The sequence below is a fragment of the Mya arenaria genome, chromosome 3, assembly GCF_026914265.1.
Source record: "Mya arenaria isolate MELC-2E11 chromosome 3, ASM2691426v1".
Lineage (NCBI taxonomy): Eukaryota > Metazoa > Mollusca > Bivalvia > Myida > Myidae > Mya > Mya arenaria.
The window spans coordinates 46,701,671-46,720,807 of record NC_069124.1 but is presented as its reverse complement, the minus strand read 5'-3'; the positions used below and the strand labels follow the sequence as shown (position 1 = coordinate 46,720,807).

The 19,137-nt window shown below is 35.5% G+C and overlaps 1 protein-coding gene across 5 annotated transcripts in view; it reads left to right on the top strand.

Moving 5' to 3' along the window:
- Nucleotides 1–19,137, top strand: part of LOC128227127 (CAP-Gly domain-containing linker protein 1-like) — an 87,771-nt gene that overhangs the window by 19,926 nt on the left and 48,708 nt on the right. For 4 of the 5 annotated variants that reach the window (XM_052937352.1, XM_052937353.1, XM_052937354.1 and 1 more), the window contains 2 exons: nucleotides 6,007–8,209; nucleotides 17,611–17,739. In XM_052937352.1, coding sequence (XP_052793312.1) covers nucleotides 6,007–8,209; nucleotides 17,611–17,739 — 2,332 coding nt within the window. Of the gene's footprint in view, nucleotides 1–1,123; nucleotides 1,157–6,006; nucleotides 8,210–17,610; nucleotides 17,740–19,137 lie in introns of those variants that run through there. The other variant, XM_052937356.1, reaches the window with a different exon arrangement.

Genomic DNA, 19,137 nt, shown 5'->3' with positions numbered 1-19,137 from the left:
AATTTTATTTTTTTGGGTTGTGCATTTTTTTCAGGCAATTTTCACAACAATTATTTTTTATAACAACCCCATTTATGAATCTTCCTGTCAACTTTTGATAGCATTGATAATAAATTTACTTTTTATTTGTATTATATCCTTGTCATAAGCCATCTTGTTAATATTTATCCATTATAGAATGATTCATATTGTTCATACATATTATGATAAAGGCCGTATTGATTAGAATGGTAATATAATGTTTACAAAGCTCTTACCGTTTCTTGGAATATTGCTCCAATATAATTTCTTTCAGAATCAATAGTGTTGGCTGGATTTTGATTTCAGAATTATTCCCTTAATATTCACTCATATCATAAGCATTTGCGAGAACTTTCTCAAAATTCAGAGTTTGTAAATGCGTAGTAAATAACAAGATTTAGTATCATAGCTTTCCTGGGTTATTTCTGATATATATTATATATCTTGAAGTTATTTGTCTATTGCTGCTGTAGTTGGTGTTGTTGTTGATAATGATGTGGTGATGATGATGACTATTGCTACTATTGTTGTTGCTTCTAATGTTATTGTTGTTGCCTGTATCTCTGTTGATGGTGATGGTGATGTTGATGATGATGATGATGACAAAGATGATGATAATGAGGACGATGATGATGATGACAAAGATGATGATGATGACTGTTAAAACATTATATTATGATGTCTCCTTATTATAATACCACAATATATATGATGTTTTTAAAGTATTATCATACCAGACATTTATTTATTTATTTATTTGTTTTTTTTGAGGGGGGGGGGGGGTTGTCTGCTCCCATTTCATTGATGAGATTATGCTTAAAAAATAATCTGTTTTATCATTCTGATTTCATTCAAAGATGAAGAAGCAATCGGTTCAAATCCTCTTATGGAGTTTTTAAACATGAAAGTGTCTGATCCGTAATCATTACGCTCAGTGAACCATATTTTTTATGAAAGGATAACTAAGGTATTACTGTGAGATAATGTTATTTATTATTGATGCACGAATCATGAACAGACCATTTTGTGATGTCTTTGGATGTTTTATATAAATTCATAGCAAAAAAGTGGATTTATTACATTTTCATAGTCAAATTTAAAACATTTCATTGGGAGTATGAGTTCATCCGATAAGGTTTGCATTTTAAGTATATAGTTATCTTCTGTACTTAAATTATTGAATTACAAAAAAAAATCAGCAATATAATTAAATATAAACAAGTACTGATGAAACTTTTGTCTAAATCTTGTTAGAAATTCTCCAGATCACATGTGTTTATATCTATTAAACTTCCAGAGCAGGAAAGATTCGAAGAGTAACAATGATGTCGTTAACATCGTTGTTAACCTGAAGTTCTGAACAAAAGGCCCAATATGTACCATGAATCAGAACACAGATCTCACAATCTGTGGATGGAGTTGGCTCCATAAACTCCCATGTAGTGATAGAATTAAAATATGGCGATAAAGTAAAAATTGAGTGCACATCATCATCTTTCACGCATAAAAGATCAAACAACGATGTCGTTTATTGCATTGTTAACGTTAACAATATTCTGAACAATCGGCCCATTATTACCTCATTAGGTGCATGTCACTTTTTGTGAGGCATAATGGTTTTTTTCTGAAAGAGTTATGTGCCTTTGAACCTTAATATTATTTTATAGCTTATAATTCGAAATTTTGTGGAGCGAGCTGCTTTTACTGTTTTATGGGGATTGTTTTGAAACTTGGTACCAGTGCCTGACATATTTTTTTGAGCTATATTGATTGTCATAGGGTTACATACCCTTTACTTTAAATTCTACCCTTATACTTAGCCCAATATATATTAATTGCTACATTTTCATCTACATTTATATTTTTGAATGGGGGAGGGGGGGGGGGGGTGACATTTTATTTTTCATCTTTCATATTTTCTTTGATGACTGTTTCACCGTTGGATATGTGTTCATGCCCTTTCTTATTGCATAGACGAACCATGAACATGATCGGAACAATTCTCCCTTTTTACATGTGAATGTTATACATTGACTCCGTTGGTATGAATAAATGCCGTTCCCAGACGTTTTCAGACCTATATGCAAATACAAACACTAGTTCAAAATTTTTAATAGAGTCAATAAAAATTTAGGGGCGGAAGAAAAAAGGGTGGGGGTGCAGCGATGAAAATCTAGGAATTAGTTTAAAATCGCCATAGGACTGTATGGATATTTGAAGTGCTAACTACTTTAAAAGTTAAAAATGATTGTTCTGATAGTCTTGGTACACTTTATAACCATAAAAAATTGCTACTGCCTCATACAATTTTTGCACTGACCTTGTGGCAAATCAGAATTACTTCCCTTGAAATCAAGGTTGATCATCTATTTTGATTTATATCTTAATGTCTGCCTTTATCAATCAATAACATATGAGCCGCGTTGCGCGATTTTGGGCCTTCGGACATATTTTTGCTATTACAATGTTTTAAGGTATTTGAATGCCATGAAATTTCAGAAAGATATTCTGAAATTTTCATGTTGATATCACTTAAATTGCCTAAGTTACATGTTTCAAGTGAGATCATGTATTGCGCATTTTGAATACTAAATTTGACGTCATTCAAATGACGTCGTAATAAAAGTGCATTATTCAAATGATGTGCAAAATTATTGTATCGATATTACAACTAGCTTATAATTTAAATTATTTTCTTATCACAGAATCTTTAAGGAACATAAATTAAGATAAAAATAATGAACCATTTTTGTATTTGTAATACATTTGACCGTTTTAAACACAGACTATCAATCCAGTCAAAATATGTCGGGACGAAATCCATGGTTGCTATGGAAACATGAGTAAACCAATGGTTATAAATTATCGAGAAAATGATGCACCAATGACAAACCTTAAAAAAAAGAAGTCAGGAAGAAATTGATTTACATAGAAATAATCATTATTTTTGGCATTTTTTATTAATGATTATTTCATTTGTAATAATTATGTCCGAAGGCCCAAAATCGCGTGATGCGGCTCATAATTATGGTGTTTCAAGGCGTTGTGTGGGGGTAGGCATTACTCACGTGATAGCACTAGTTTATACATATATACAACTACTATATGTGTCTTCACTACACTATTATAACAATATAATGTGATTATGCTATATTTACATGTTTTTATATAATTTTGATTAATATTTGACGGGAAAAAATGGGTAGTTTGGTAATAATGTTTCTACACTTGCGGTCAAATCTCGTTGATCGGTAAGAAAATGAAAATCTAGCAATTATTTTATAACTATTGGCCTTATTGAATCTTGCAAAATCAGTAAACACAACTATAGAAAAGAAAGAAAAGACATCATTATAAGCCTATATAAGACCAGGACAAAGTTATAGTTGAAGATGGTTTTAAGTTTAACTGTACTGCTGCCAGGTAAAGTGTTGTCTGGAACTGCTATGGTATCACAACCTGTTAATGACTGTTTATATTGATCGGAACCAGGATTTCCATAACAGATCATTGAATAGTTGAGTCACCTAGGGGGTTAAAGGCATTGATTTTGGGAGGATAAATGAAAAATAAAAAAACAACAAGGCTGTTTTAGAGCTGTTTACAACAGCTGATTTTTCTTTCATGTATTTGTCTTTTATAAAATCAATGTTTCGATACTAGTATTCCAATGTGAACTATATTAAGTTTAAACAACGTCTATTTCGAGGGACAAATCCATTCATTGCCTATTGGTTATCATATTAATTCTATAAATAGAAGCATCAATAGAATAATGTAAAGTTATATTCTGCAAAATAATATTGATCAAAGAAACATGGCAACATTTTGTAATGGTCATGTCTGCGATAGAAATAAGTTTATTCCCATTTTCCATTACGGTAATTTTCCGTGTTATGGAATTATTTTTTTTTCAGTTTCTGTGTAAATGCATCAATGAAAATGATCACATTAGATACCTACATATTAAAATATTACTTATTTATAGGACACTCATAGTGTAAGACTCACTGTTCGTGACCCAAAAAATTAATTTATTGTTAGCGCTTTGTAACCGCTGGGTATCAGTCGGTCGAAGTATTACAATCACAGCGTGCCTTGTAAGAAACACCGCAGAAACTTGATGAGACTCTAATTTAAAATTAATTTTGTATAAATTATAATCTTAATCGGCTATGATGGCTCTAGCTTAAACAACGCTTATGAATAGCAACATCGCGAAAATGATTGACAGAATACACATTGCGAAAATGTTACACATTGCTTAAATGTGTATATATTTTTTTACATTTTTTTGGGGGGGGGGGAAGGGGAGGGGGGAGAGGGGTCAGGGTCGATTAATTTCAAACTTTAAGAAGGGCTGCCTACTTTGACCGCCTTTAATTCATTGACAATGATTATCAGTATTGATTTACCCTGCTGTACCTATATTGAGCGACTTATGCTGACAATGATTACATTAAGTATAGATTTACACTGCTTTACCTACAGTGTGTGTATACCACGTGATAAATTACGTCATATATGCTATGTCGGAAGGCAAAAATTTGCATAAAATGCTGACTTAAATCAAAGATTACTTTTCATTTACAACACCATTTTAAATGAAATAAAGGGCAGTCTATGCCGCTTAAAGAGCCCTGCATTTGTTTTATTACTGAAACCTGATGAGGTCACTAGCTTCATTAAACACTCGACAAACCTGTTTCCAAAATAATGTTTTGACAGTGCTCTGTCAGACGGCTGTATTATGAAAAGTTTTGTGGAAATGTTTTAAGAAACTAAACTCTTCATCAAACTGTGGTAAAAGATGGAAGGTGTGGGTCTGTAAGTGGCATAGGCTGTGCTATGTTTCATTTAAAATGGTGAAGAAATAGTAAAGTTATCTTTGTTTTAAGTCTTTTTTCAAACCAAAAAATTTATCACTTGGTATACACACACTGACCTAGATATAGCGCCTTATTTTGACAATAGTTTTTAGTCAGGCTTGTACAATATAATTGGACCAAAAATTGGCTCAGTCCTTCTCCCTCTAATCTACTGGAACAGGAAATGGGGTGAGCTGTAGTAGGGCGACTGGTTTCACTTGTGAACTTAGTCTTGCACACCATAAGAAACTTTAGGACCATTCCAACTTCTTACTATAATTAAAAGATATTGTTTCCAAAGAAAGGGAAAGCTAATCCTCAACCCATGATTATAACTTGCTTTATGTCCTTGAAGAATCTTTTGTGGAGCATTATCCACAAGCCTAATCCCAAATGTCGATTACGAAATTTCATCACTTTGCATCAAGTCTTTGAAAGTTTTCGTTATCATCATTATTCGTGATCTATTCTGATCTTCAAAGATTGCAACTTATTGGTTGCGATGAAATATTACAAAAAGATTAGCCTGGTATTGAAATGCCACACATGAAATTGAATTCTATCAAACACAAAACTGCCAAGATGTGATGGAGGTGAAGGATTTCTTAGATTACTTTCCTTATTTTTATAGTGTATGATTGTTTTTCCTTTCTTCAGGATTATGTTTGCTGTAGTTTATTGGTTAGAAAAAATATAGCATTTTATTAAACGAGGACATTTTTCGGTTTATTTTCAGTATTCAAACATACTTTGGATAACTGATTGATTTTATTTAACTGAGCAAGCACAACACATATATTTCATGAAAGCATAAAAATGCTTAAATTGCACCAAATTTAGCCAAATGATGGATTTCATTCCGGAAATGACGTAATGGATTTTTCATACTGTGAAGAACTGTGTGCATTTATAATTACTTTTCATTGAAACATGTTTAGATGAGAGATTTTTAAACAGTGGAAATACATTTTGATCAATTCATTCTTAAAAGAGTGAGTTTATCAGAATATAATCCACCATTATTTTTCAGTCTCTATTTTTCAAATCTCTGAAAACCATGAAATAATGTTTTGTATAAAACAATTTTAAATACAAGTAAGACATTGTATATTTCCAGTTTTCCAATATTGAGGAGCCAACTGGAGCCGGGGAAGGAAAGCAGGAAAAGCGACGGTCATTCCTGCAGCAACCTAAGTCCTATGTTTCGAAACTCCCAACCCTGGGTGCTTCTCACACCCCGAGCCCACCCACAGTACCTTCAATCCCGAAGCCAATCCAGCATGTGAGTTCTAAACCTTTGGAGGTTTACACACCGAAAACCAAGCCCATCCCAATACCCCAGTCCTGTCCCACCGGTCAGGACAGCTTGACAGACACGCCTGAACCCCAGGAGTTCTTTATTGGGGATCGTATTACCATCGGAGGGATTAAGACTGGGACACTTCTGTACTTTGGTACAACTCACATAGCAGCTGGACTGTGGTGTGGTATTTCTCTAGATGAACCCGAAGGCATCCATGATGGTTTTGTTAACAATGTGAGGTATTTTACATGCCGTAAAGGGCACGGTATTTTCGCCCCTGTGGAAAGGGTGAGTCATCTTGATGCTAAAGCTGTGAGAAATATTATAAAGACCCCTCCTAGGTTTTCCCAAATCCCTAGTAAATCTAATGTGTGTGATATAAGTCCCATTAAGGATGAAATAGACTACGATGATAGGTCAGAAGAACTGATCAGTGATATTCTTGAACCTGATATTAGTCCCATAACTGATGAAATAGGGTATGATGATAGGTCGGAAGAATTGCTAGATGATATCCTTGAACCTGAATTAGAAGATGATATTCTTGAACCTGAATTAGAAGAAGATATTCTTGGCCTAGATGAACATGGTATTCTTCATGATGATTATTTAGATCAGACTTTTGATTCAAATATTACTAAGGAATCTTCAAGTGTCAAGCCTAAGCGTAAACTACCAACGCCACCAGGACATTCAGAGCAAACTGGGACAAGATTAAAGTATTTGGAAAAGGACGGTAGCAAGGAAGAAAGTATTGAATATGAAGATGGGGAGAGGCAGGACTCTGTAGACACTGAAAGTGATCTGGAAGAGTTTGAAAGTCTTAGAACATTTAGTATGGAGGAGAAATTTTGCGAAGGATCAGAGATTCAGAGTTCTGCTGGGGGAAGTTCTGCTGGGGAAGATTCTTGGAGCTTACACAAGGATTACCTTGCCATGTGTGATGGAAAGGCCCAGTATCTGAACATCACATTTGATGGGGAGTCTGAGAGCAAGGCCTCAACACAAGAGCCTTCAGAGGAATCCCCATCACCAGAGTTCATATTTGATCAAGAAATGATTGAAGATGGTGAGTTTTGCTCTCAGCCTGTTGAAGTTAGTCGAGATTCAAGCTTAGGGTTAATTTCTAGTTTCACATTGGATAAGAATGATTTATTGACTGAAATATTTGGTGAAGATGAGGAAGAGGAACTAATGACTTCGCAAGGAACTCTTGAACCAATGTCTGAAGATAAAGATACTTCTCCGGAGAAGACACCAGAGAGACAGTCCGACTTAAATTCATCAGTAGACTTAGATGATGGTGATATTGTTACTTCAACTCCTTATGTTGATAATTCAACAAAAGCTGGTGTAGTAAGAAATCTCAATGAAACTTACACACAAGATGATAGTCTCGTTGAATCTAGTCACAAACCTGAAAAAGTGTGCTTAAACTCTACATTCACACAAGAGACAGGTAAGAGTGTATCTAGTCAAGGCAATGTGGGTAATACAGAAAATCTAAATGGAACATTCACTGTTGATGATAAGGATGACCAGAGTATAGAAAAAGCTGAAAAGGCAGATATACCAAGCAAAGGTGCAATGGTAGACTCTGGTATTTCTTTGAGAGGATCTATGTCAGAAAGCTCTGGCTCCTTAAGGGCTTCAATGATGGAATCAGCCCCTTCCATGAAAGGTTCTTTGATGGATCCTGGCATCAGACGGAGTATGTTAGACTCTGGAATATCTGTACAAAGTGCTATAATGTCAGAATCCCAGAATGCTTTAAAGGCTGCTTCAAGTGCTACTAAAAGTGATCTTATTGAAAAGGTAAAAGATGCGAATAGTGCTCATATTAGTGCAACTAAAGTGTGTTTTGTGGAGTCGAGTGTGCTGGGTGAGGAGGAGGGTATGTCAAAGGGGGTCGTGCACACAGAGCTGGATGACCGGAAACTTATGCAGGATCTGACGGACGGACATGTGAAGAAGGACCGACCAATCTCCTTTCTTTCCACAACCAGTGCTGACACAGGTGGGTACACTCTGACGATAGCGGTTAACTTTATATTGGTTATTTAACACATTGTTATAATGATTTATTAAGGGATTTAATTACAAGGCTATTTTGATCATTAGTTTCTATAAAGGTTTGTCAGACTTCCTATTTCATTATAATGAAGCTTGTTGACCTTTTTGCAATCATTAGACAATTAAATCAATCTTCACCAATGTTTCACGCGATTGAGGTAATAGACGTCCTTACAAAATTGTTCTCAAAAGACAGGACATAATTGAAGACTATGGCTGGCTATATTAGCATTAATCGACCAATAGAAAATGGGTAAATAAAAAATAATATTACATAAATCACAGACCAAGAAATCTCTTTTGCAAAATTTAAGTATTTCTCACATTAAAATAAATGTACTCAGTTTCATGAGCAATCAAATCCGTATATATCAGCCATTTCATAGATTATAGTCAAACTTCAAACAGAAAACAAATACTAAAAGTAATTGTGTTTTGGAGAGCTTTATTGCCATAGTGTAATTCAAGTTTATGGGGTTAGTCAGTTTGTGAAGGGGGTAATATGGTTTGGTTTATGATGATGATGAACAGTATAATTTATAAAAAAAAACAATCACCAATTTGTGGACAGAATTCAGCCCCATTTCCAATGCTAAAACGATCCATTTTTCCTCAAATGTGGAAAGAAAATTCTCGATTTTGTTTTGAAAAAGAGTTGGTGTATTCTTAAAGAAAGAAACTCTATCACATTCTTTTAATTTGGTTCTCTCTTTTTTCATTTTGCATTCCAGTAATTCCCAATTTAAGTCAAATTACTCATTTTTCCCAATCTGAAAGACCATTTCCGGTTTCCAAAATGATTTGAATTGATTTCCTTCATTTTTGTGAGAATCAAAGAAACTTATACATAACAATTAATTTTGCCATCGATTAAGAAAACTCTAAATCACTTGAAAACCCTGAATAACAAGACTGTAAACAAATCATAATTCCTGTTTACACAATCACTTCAGACATTGTCGTCATTTGATGCAACACAAAAACACCCACACGTTTATATAAATACACAAACATTATGAGGAGAAGCAAGCTAACATGGTGGAAGCCAAAGTAAAGTGTTTTGTCAGCATTTCTGCTTTCCTCTGCCAATCTCATCAGACCTTCATTTGCATCCTGGGATGGCTTTCCGATCAAACATGGATCCCTCAAACTGGTGCCAAATTCAGAGCAGTAATATCCATAACATATTTCATATTTGTATGCTTGGACATTTTTGCATATTTTTACATATTTTCCAAGCAAAAAATGGATTCATATTGCGTTTAAACTAAGCAAAATGTAGATGGGGGGGGGGGGGGGGGGGGGGGTCATCCAGGGAAAGAAGGTGGTTAGTCGCTCTAAATGCTTGCTTTATAAGATGTTAAGATGAAAAAAAACAATTTCAAGTATTATTAGTTTTTTTGGTAAAATCTTTTAGAAGAGAAACATTAAGACTCGCATCATAAGTGAAAATGGATTTTCTTACTATTTCATTTGTAGACCGGCGTCATTCTGTCCCAGGACTGCAAACGGAAATTAGGGTTAGGACAGAATGTCTGGAGAGGAATATATCTATCGGAGGCCTTTTTAATTCCCAAGCCAGACTAAGCAATTGGACCCCAATCTATTTGCTGCTGATATAATGGCAGCTTTCATCCAAATCAATACCATGTCATAACATGAATATAAATTATCTCCAAACAGCCTTTTTGAAGTGTACTTTACTGTAATGTAAATTACGTAATTCGCTGTGACAAGAAATTCATCAAGCAGGCCCATGTTCTTATGTATGCTTGCCATGTTGTCTAACATGTACTCCTCGATGTTGACAGCTATTAATAATAAGTTTATGTTAAAGTGATACTTGTATTTAAAATCAATACATACACATGTATTACAAACATAGATTTTGAGTAATAAACCTTTAACTACTTAATAATGGATTTATGGAAAATATTAATTACTGATAACAAGATTGTAACTGTATTAAAGAACCATTTTTTTTCGATATTTATTCATCCTTTTTGGTAAATTAAAACAATTGTATAAATTATGGTACATCTTATTTGGGAGTAAGAGTGCATCTTTAACCCTTTTCAGTATACAATTTAGGTACATGTATTTCAGCTGTTGAACACCGAAAATACTGCATTCTGAAACAACAAATCATGATAAATATTAAAACAAGTGTCACAATAGGATTTCCTATAATGGTGTGGCGAAGGTGTGTAAGCGGCCTGGTAACTCAGTTACCCCTTGCCAGCATAGGTCCTCAGGTTTCAAGCACCAATCTGGCTGCAGGAAATAGCATTTGGAAATTTTGTACTGACTTTAAAGCAAACACCATGAACATGAAAATATTAGTTTACCTGGCTTTTCATAATAAGTTACACTGTTCAAAGCACAGAAATATTTGCCAACAACTTGCTAGAGAAATAATTATTTCTTGACAAAAGTTTCCTGCTGTAACTGTTACCCACATGTTATAAGAAATATGTTCATTAAGAGGAGAAAAAGTAAAAACAAATTACCATAGTTGTGCTGATTACTGCTCTGATTTGAGATGGCCTGTTGTTTTTTTTTGTAAAGAGAGAAGTGTCAGTGTAGTAGGTATAGCCTTGGTGTTTCTAAGTGCAAAATCTTTGACCTTTAAAGATTCCATAATTCAAAAACTATTTAAGGCTATAACACATGTTACAAGTGACAATGCGCCTGTTGTATATCAAGGCATATAACTCAGTATTCATGCATGTCAAGTTATGTCCCTTTTCAACTCACTGTAAATGACTGGGAATAAGGTGATAGGGGGTATAAGACGCATGCAAAAAAATCCATGAAAAATCCGAGAAAAAAACATTAAATCTATGTTTTGGGATAAAGGACACATAGAAAAAATGTCAAAATCATCTGCTGCCATCGGCAAGTGTTTGTTGACAGTGACAAAAAAATTTTTTTGGTGAAAATGGCGATGGTTATTTTTAAAACCATACAATACTAATACAAAGCAAAATATGTTTCATTGTTTATTCGTTTCATGTTATCTAAAACATAACAAAATATTTAAAATTTGTAGCTGGATGGCTCTGTAAAGTATCTTTTATGACAATTTGTAAGATACTGTAAACAATAACCTGTCGAGAATGAAAAGTTTAGTAATGCAAAAACATTATATTGTAAGGGTTTGTTCTCAAAATGTCAACACCTACAGAAAAGAATAAAGAACGTGGCAAATTGTGAAAAATCAAGACCATTTTAGCAGCAGTTTGTAGTATTGGTATGTTAAAAAGCTTTAAAGGCAGAGCGAGTTTTCACACCTTATCGTTCAACTGATAAAAAATATTTTGACAGTGCACAGCTTTGCTTCTTTATATGCTTGTTTAATTATTGTTATATTCAAAATAATATTGAATAATTTTAATCGTACAATATATTTTTTTTTTATTATAAACGTCTTACAATATACCGTATCCCGATCTTCAACTGCCGCTTTAACCCAAATATACTCAATCGATATGACGCGAGTAACATTCCTTTCTACATAAATCTAAACAAATGCTCGGCCTGAAATCGACCTCAAAAGCTTGTTTCTGGTTATAAGACGCAGGCATTTTTTTCATCGAAATCTGAGCGAAAAAAGTGCGTCTCATTCCCACTCATTTACGGTACAAAAACAGACAAATGTTAGCATTTGCTTGTGGTTCTCTTGTTTAGTTAAAATATCCAATTTTATTATTAACATTTTGACCAAAACGTTAATTTCAAAATATAATTATATGTCTATTCTAAACCATTTAATACTTGAACATGGTGCTGCACATATTTTTTTCTGAATCCTGGGAAATAATTATAATTTGCTGAACAATTTAAATGAAACATCAAGTACAGGTTAAAAAAAATACAAGTATTATTTTTGGTTTGGGAATAGCAGGTAGATCAGACCTCTCACATAAGGGGTCTCCTTGGCTCAGTAATATTTTACAATAGGGTGCATTCTCTTGGATGTAAGTGGTGGTTTGTATTAATTAGGCTCTCTGAGAGGATGCCAACAAATGATTTACAAAGGCAAGGTAGATATTGATGAAGCCAGAAATACCTCTGTTGTCAAACTGAAAATAGTTCATTATCTACCAAAGAAAAATGCTTCCCTTTAATCTAGGGCATTAAACTATTGAGTCTGCATTCGCTGGGTGTTGTCCAAACTGTCCATAAACAAGCATTTTATTTTCAACATTTTATTTGGACCTAATTCTAATTGATAAAAATGCATTGTTTTGACTGAAATTGGGAGTTACAATTTGGCCTTGATTGAAAAAAATGCTTTAAAAATATACAGGAAAGATATAAGAATGTAATTATGTTTTTTTTCAATATTTCAACTCTTCCATACAAAAACAGTTTGGGGTGCAAATTTTTGTATTTATGAAAAAATAATTAAAAAATAAATAAATAATTAAAAAACATAAAATTGGAAATTTTATTTTCACATTCGGGAAAGAAGTAAGTTTTAGCATTGGAAATGGCAACGGATTTTGACCCCAAAATTAGTCAGGAAAAACACTGTAAACTGTCATAAAATCCTTGTTCAGTAAAGCAAAAATATATAATAACCTACTTAGTGTTGGTATGAATGTCTCTATTTTAACCAATACCAGAGCTTATGCACCAACTGATAAATAAACAACAAATGGTATTATGTTATCTCATTAGCAAAATTTTATTTTGTCATGCTGTATCATTGGCTGAGACCCCAGTCCAAACTCCTTTTGTTAGTATTGAAAACTATAAAACATAACTGTGTATAGAAATTGTCTCACATTTTATATAGTTATCAAGGGACAACATTTTGGCAAATTTTTCCTGGCACCATGTTGGCACCAAACAAACGTGATGACCCAACATTGTTCGGAAACCCATTACTGGCAATCATGAATATTTGATGTCTGCTAATAGACTCACAAAATTAACAGGAATTTTGTAGTTGTTAACAAATGTCTCAGTATTGCCGAAAACCATTCTTTTTGTTGTCATTTGAATTGATTCAGAAGAGGTTTTTGTTTTTTTTGCCTAGAACTATTACATTCTATCTGCTATTTAAATCAACAGAAAATAACCTTGTTGTGGTGTAGTTTACATGTCCACCTCTCATCCAAGAGGTCATGGGTTTAAGAGTGAGGGTCCAGTATACATGGCCACCTCTCATCCAAGAGGTCATGGGTTCAAGGGTGAGGTTCCAGTTAAAGAGTGAGGGTCCAGTTTACATGTCCATCTCTCAATCCAAGAGGTCATGGGTTCAAGGGTGAGGTTCCAGTTAAAGAGTGAGGGTCCAGTTTACATGTCCATCTCTCAATCCAAGAGGTCATGGGTTCAAGAGTAAGGGTCCAGTTTACATGTCCACCACTCATCCAAGAGGTTTTGGGTTCAAGAGTGAAGGTCCAGTTTACATATCCCCCTCTCATCCAAGAGGTCATGGGTTCAAGGGTGAGGGTCTAGTTTTCATGTCCACCTCTCATCCAAGAGGTCATGGGTTTAAGAGTGAGGGTCCAGTAAACATGGCCACCTCTCATCCAAGATGTCATGGGTTCAAGAGTGAGGTTCCAGTTAAAGAGTGAGGGTCCAGTTTACATGTCCATCTCTCAATCCAAGAGGTCATGGGTTCAAGAGTAAGGGTCCAGTTTACATGTCCACCACTCATCCAAGAGGTTTTGGGTTCAAGAGTGAAGGTCCAGTTTACATATCCCCCTCTCATCCAAGAGGTCATGGGTTCAAGGGTGAGGGTCCAGTTTACATGTCAACCTCTCATCCAAGGGGTCATGGGTTCAAGAATGAAGGTCCAGTTTACATGACCAACTCTCATCCATGAGGTCATGGGTTCAATAGTGAGGGTCCAGTGTACATGTCTTCCTCTCATCCAAGAGGTCATGGGTTCAAAAGTGAGGGCCCAGTTTACATGTCCAACTCTCAATATTAGAGGCTTATGGATTCAAGAGTGGGGGTCCAGAGCCCAAAACCTACTTGCCATGATTAGAGGCCGTTTATAGGGCTCCTGGGTTATTAAATGCCTGATGATGTGTTTAAGTCAAATCATGGATCTGCCCCCACTTTCAACATTACCCCCCATAATAGGATGAATGGTGTTAATGTAAGTGGAAACTAGGAATACCAAGCGTATCATTTCAACACTACAGCCAACAGCTTCTACTAACCTTTATTTATGTCTGGAAAACTAATCACATTCTTAACACTTCATTGGATAAGTATTATGAAGTATTTTTCTGTTCCAGTAGTAATGCTCTTGGCCATCTTAATGGAATTCTAAGAATTTCTTGCCAATATTTGATGATGGTATAACCATATATAGATACTAGGGGGAATCTTCAGGGTCAAGCCCATTAGTGGAACTTGTGAGATGGAACAAGAATCAAAGCCCACACAGGCAGTCAACTTATAAATACACCCTTCAAAACTTTTTTTATTCCACCAAGGGGTGGGCGTTTGTGATAAAGGGGAATTTAGACAGTGGGTGATTTCTGACAGGGCCTGTTGAGATGCTACCACCTTGGAAATGGACCTGCAGGATTTTATTGATGCCTGCAGGGTTGTCAGTAAGTTTTTGTTGAACCGACTGAAACAGAAAAGTAGAAGGTCAGGGGGATCCATCGGCATCCTCCACCCCCACCCCCGAAATTTTTTGAAATTCAGCGCTTCATTTCCTGCATTCTGGGGAATTTTGGGAGAATGGTTAATTAACCCTTTACTTCATAGAAACGCAATTTTACTTATCAATCCATAGCTTCATAGACATATTTATATCGATAGCTTCATAGATACGTAATTCTACGTACTCGTAAAGTTACTAAGGGTCATTTATTTTCATATCTGATACTTGTTTATTTGCTATAAATTCATTTCCATGTAGTCTACAAATACGCCGAATCGTAAGATAATGTTTCAGATTATCGGAAATTTTTAACCAGTCAAGCCAATGCTCTAAATATCGAAAGAGATGTTAAAGCGAAAAGGGCCGTTTTTAACGGTCAGGAACATTTATAACCAAAAAAACTTTTTTTTCTTCTGAATTTGAACCGGCCCAAACTCCATTTGAACCATCCATTTCGGCCGGCGACTGGTTCTTATTGACAACCCTGTGCCTGGAACCAAGGGATTTTGATATATTTCGCTCTTCAAGGGTTGATTTATGTAACACAATTTGCCTTAAATTTCCTTGGTGTGCCAGCAGCCCCTCCCACCTCCCCTTGGTTTGTGAGTGGCCCTTCCCCCATCCCTCTCAGTTTTTTAGGTGCCCCTCCCCCAGCCCCCTTGGTTTGCCAGCAGCCTCTACCCCATCGTCCTTGGATTGCCAGTGACCCCTCCCTATCCCCCTTGGTTTGCCAGCGGCCCCTCCCCAGATGACCAAAACATTGATAGGCGCAAAAGTACAGCATTCTTCAAAGCTTGTGATCATTTCTTTAATAAATTACGCCTTTACAATTTCTTCCTTATATATTAATGAATTAAAGGTAAAATCTTCCCTTAGGACAAATGCTTATTTTAAATCTTGAGAACAGCAGTCATAAAATTATGTGAGCCTTCAGAAAAAGATATACACTATAAATTATGATTCATGATAGCAATATAAGAACATGGAAATGCATGATGGTGAAAAGTGAAATAAGAGGCCTTGCCCAGCGATAAAGCAGAGATATTTGTGATTGATTACTGAGCTGAAATAAGGCACTTGGAGGGAGATCAATAATCGCACCATGGTAAACAATATCGTCTCCCGACAGTGGTTCTAGAGTTTCGGAGATTGGGCGGATAGGTTCTGTCTCAGTTATTATAACAAATACTTTTATCTCTTCCACTCTTCCCTCAATTTAATTTTGTTTTGCCAGACATACAAACATGCATGCAACCTCTTGAGAGCTGAATGAAAATAATTTAAGAGCAGTTTTGTTCTATAATTTTTATGAATGTCTTAAAAAAGACTCTTATCGGATGTCACTTTTAAGGTGCAGGAATTTGTCTCATTTGGTAAGATATGTCTGAAAGTCAATTGGGACCAAATATACTGACAAAAACTACAACTTCAGACAACAATGTGGTCCCTGGAATTAGCTATCAGTAAAAAACAAGCAATGTTTGGACAGACCCTATATATCAGGTTGTCATTGATACTGATGTATTAATGAAAGTATTTTTTTTTGCCCTCACTTTTAAGGTTTTTATTTTTGTGTGAAGGGTCGTAGATCATTTGAACATGTAGCATCATGTTGATTTTAGAATAAAATTACAATAAGGCCCCCAAAATATGTTTGTTTGGCCTTATGTACCTGACAGCCTCACAAAAAATATACTCCACTCAAAAGTTTGTTTAGTCTCTCAGGTGGCCATTTTTTTTTCCATTTTCATAATGGAAGTAAAGGGTAGGCAAACAAAAAACAACTGTTACAGCAACACCTGTCAACAACACCTACTTACCTACATACCCCATGAAAATGTGGGTCGGGGTTGTCCAAACAAACTATTTATAAATTGTGGTTGATTAAAATTAAATCGATGGAGAGGTTCAGATACGAACATGCTGATGTATTTGGTTTTTATCTCTCATAAGGATTGATTCTTACTTTTCCTTCTTTCATTCAGTATGAATCCTTGGCCCAAATTTTTGCAGAACCATGAAGTACGTTTATCGAGAAAACTATCAAGTTTTTTTAATTTGTGTTTTACTTGAGGAATGAATTGCCGGATTGATGTCATTATCGGTGTTCCTTTCTTACCCATTCTGCAAATAGAACTACGCAACTGTAACCGAAAACGATTTATCAAGTGACGTCATGATAACGCGGGAAAATATCAACCACTTGAAATCACTTTTAAACCTAAAATTGAAACACTTATGGCAACGATACATTTAACATATCATAATTTAACACTTTGTAAAATGTTTATTGATATTTTACGGCACCTGCTGACACAATACAAACAATAACAAGACAAAAATGTTCATGTATATTGTTATGCGATGAATTGCGATCTGAACATATCCGAAGATGTTGCGTTCATCGATTGATAAACGCAATTGCCGAAATTGCAGTTCATTTAGTGAATGGAAGTTGAGGTGTAAATATATATGCATGACCCAGGTCTTTCTTGCTAAACTCCTACAGCGATCACAAAGGTTGACCAGTTCATGCAAAATGAACACATATTTTATCTTACAGAAAATGCAGGAATGTATATATTTCCATATGACCAATCATATATAACCAGATATTATTTTGATGAAAATGTTTTTTTATTTTTCAATCTTGCATGTGTATCTCCTGTAACTCAATTGAGACAATAAAAGTTTGTCTGCCATTACAGGGTATTTACCTGACACGGACTCGGAGTTTGGCACGCTGACCTTGAACTCACCCCAGGAATGGATGGACAGGGGCTTCCATGGACCCAGTGTCAAACCGGTGCCCGAACTGGTCGAACAGGAAATAGAAGGTAAATATTAGGGGAGATATTAATTAGGTAGTATTAATTAGGACCCTCAGGTAAACCTGTTTCTGACTTAGTTAGGTCAAAAGGATCAAATGGTAGTTTTATACTGAATTGAAAGGCTAACCTTGAACTGGCTCTAAGAAGGGATTGATAGGGACTCTCAGGGACATAGCAAACCTGTTGCCGAACAAATCGAACAGGAAATACAAGGTAAATGAGGAGGGGAGATGGTACTCAGGTAGTCTATGTCTGACCTTGAACTCTCCATAGGGATGACTGTTCCTGAACTAGTCAAACAGGAAATATGAGGTAAATAAGGAGGGGAGATGGTACTCAGGTAGACTACATTTGACCTTGAACTCTCCCCACTGGGATGACTGTTCCTGAACTAGTAAAACAGGAAATATGATTGTAAATCAGGAGCGGGGATGGTATTCAGGTAGTCTTACATTTGACCCTGAACTCTCCCCACAGGGATGACTGTTCATGAACTAGCCAAAGAGGAAATGTATGGTAAATATGGAGAAGAGATGGTATTCAGGTGGTCGTACGCCTGACCTTGAATTCTCCCCAAGAACTGATAAACAGAGGCTTGAACTGGTAGCTTTATACTGAATTGATGGGTTGACCTTGAAATCAACCCTGGATGGACAGGGGCTTCCTGGGACCATCAGTTTAAACGTTAGTGTAACTGGTACTCAGTGGATTTTGGGATGTATGCGCTTTAATTGCCTTCTAAACGAAATAAAAAAAAAACAATTTTCTAGCTAAATGAGCATTAAGTGACCTTGAACCCAACATTGAAGTGAATTGTGTGAAGACTCGAAAACAAATCAGTGCTGCGATTGATGAGATGTCAGAGATAAGTTTGCAGGCAATGCCCCATTTTCCTGATTTGAAATTACTACACTGATAATTGTGTCTGTTTGAATTAATGTAAACAGTTTTGTAGAGATATCTAAGAGTAGAAAATTGTATTACGAGGGAATGGTTGAATTTTTGAAAAAAATAATAAAATTAGTACTCTTTTTTTTTTCTTGCAACAGTTTGAAAGCTATTGAAGACACCAGTTCTAGAGCCATCCATGTTCAATAAATCTTTTCTTTAAATATAAGAATTTTATTGGGTTCCAAATTGATTTTCACCTATATCCTTAATCAGGGCTTCTAAAACTTTGGAACCTCAATCGGTCCGGACCTGGCGACAATCGGTCTGGACCCGGCGACACCCCCCCCCCCCCCCCCCCCCCGAAAAAAAAGAAAGACCTGTTCAAAAGTCCAATTATGTAGAAATGTCACACATTTTCGCGACGTCTTTTCTGTCAATATTTTTTCGCGATGTCACAATTCCTAAGAGGGTTCTAGAGCCGCATAGCGGATTCAGATAGTCATTGATACAAGC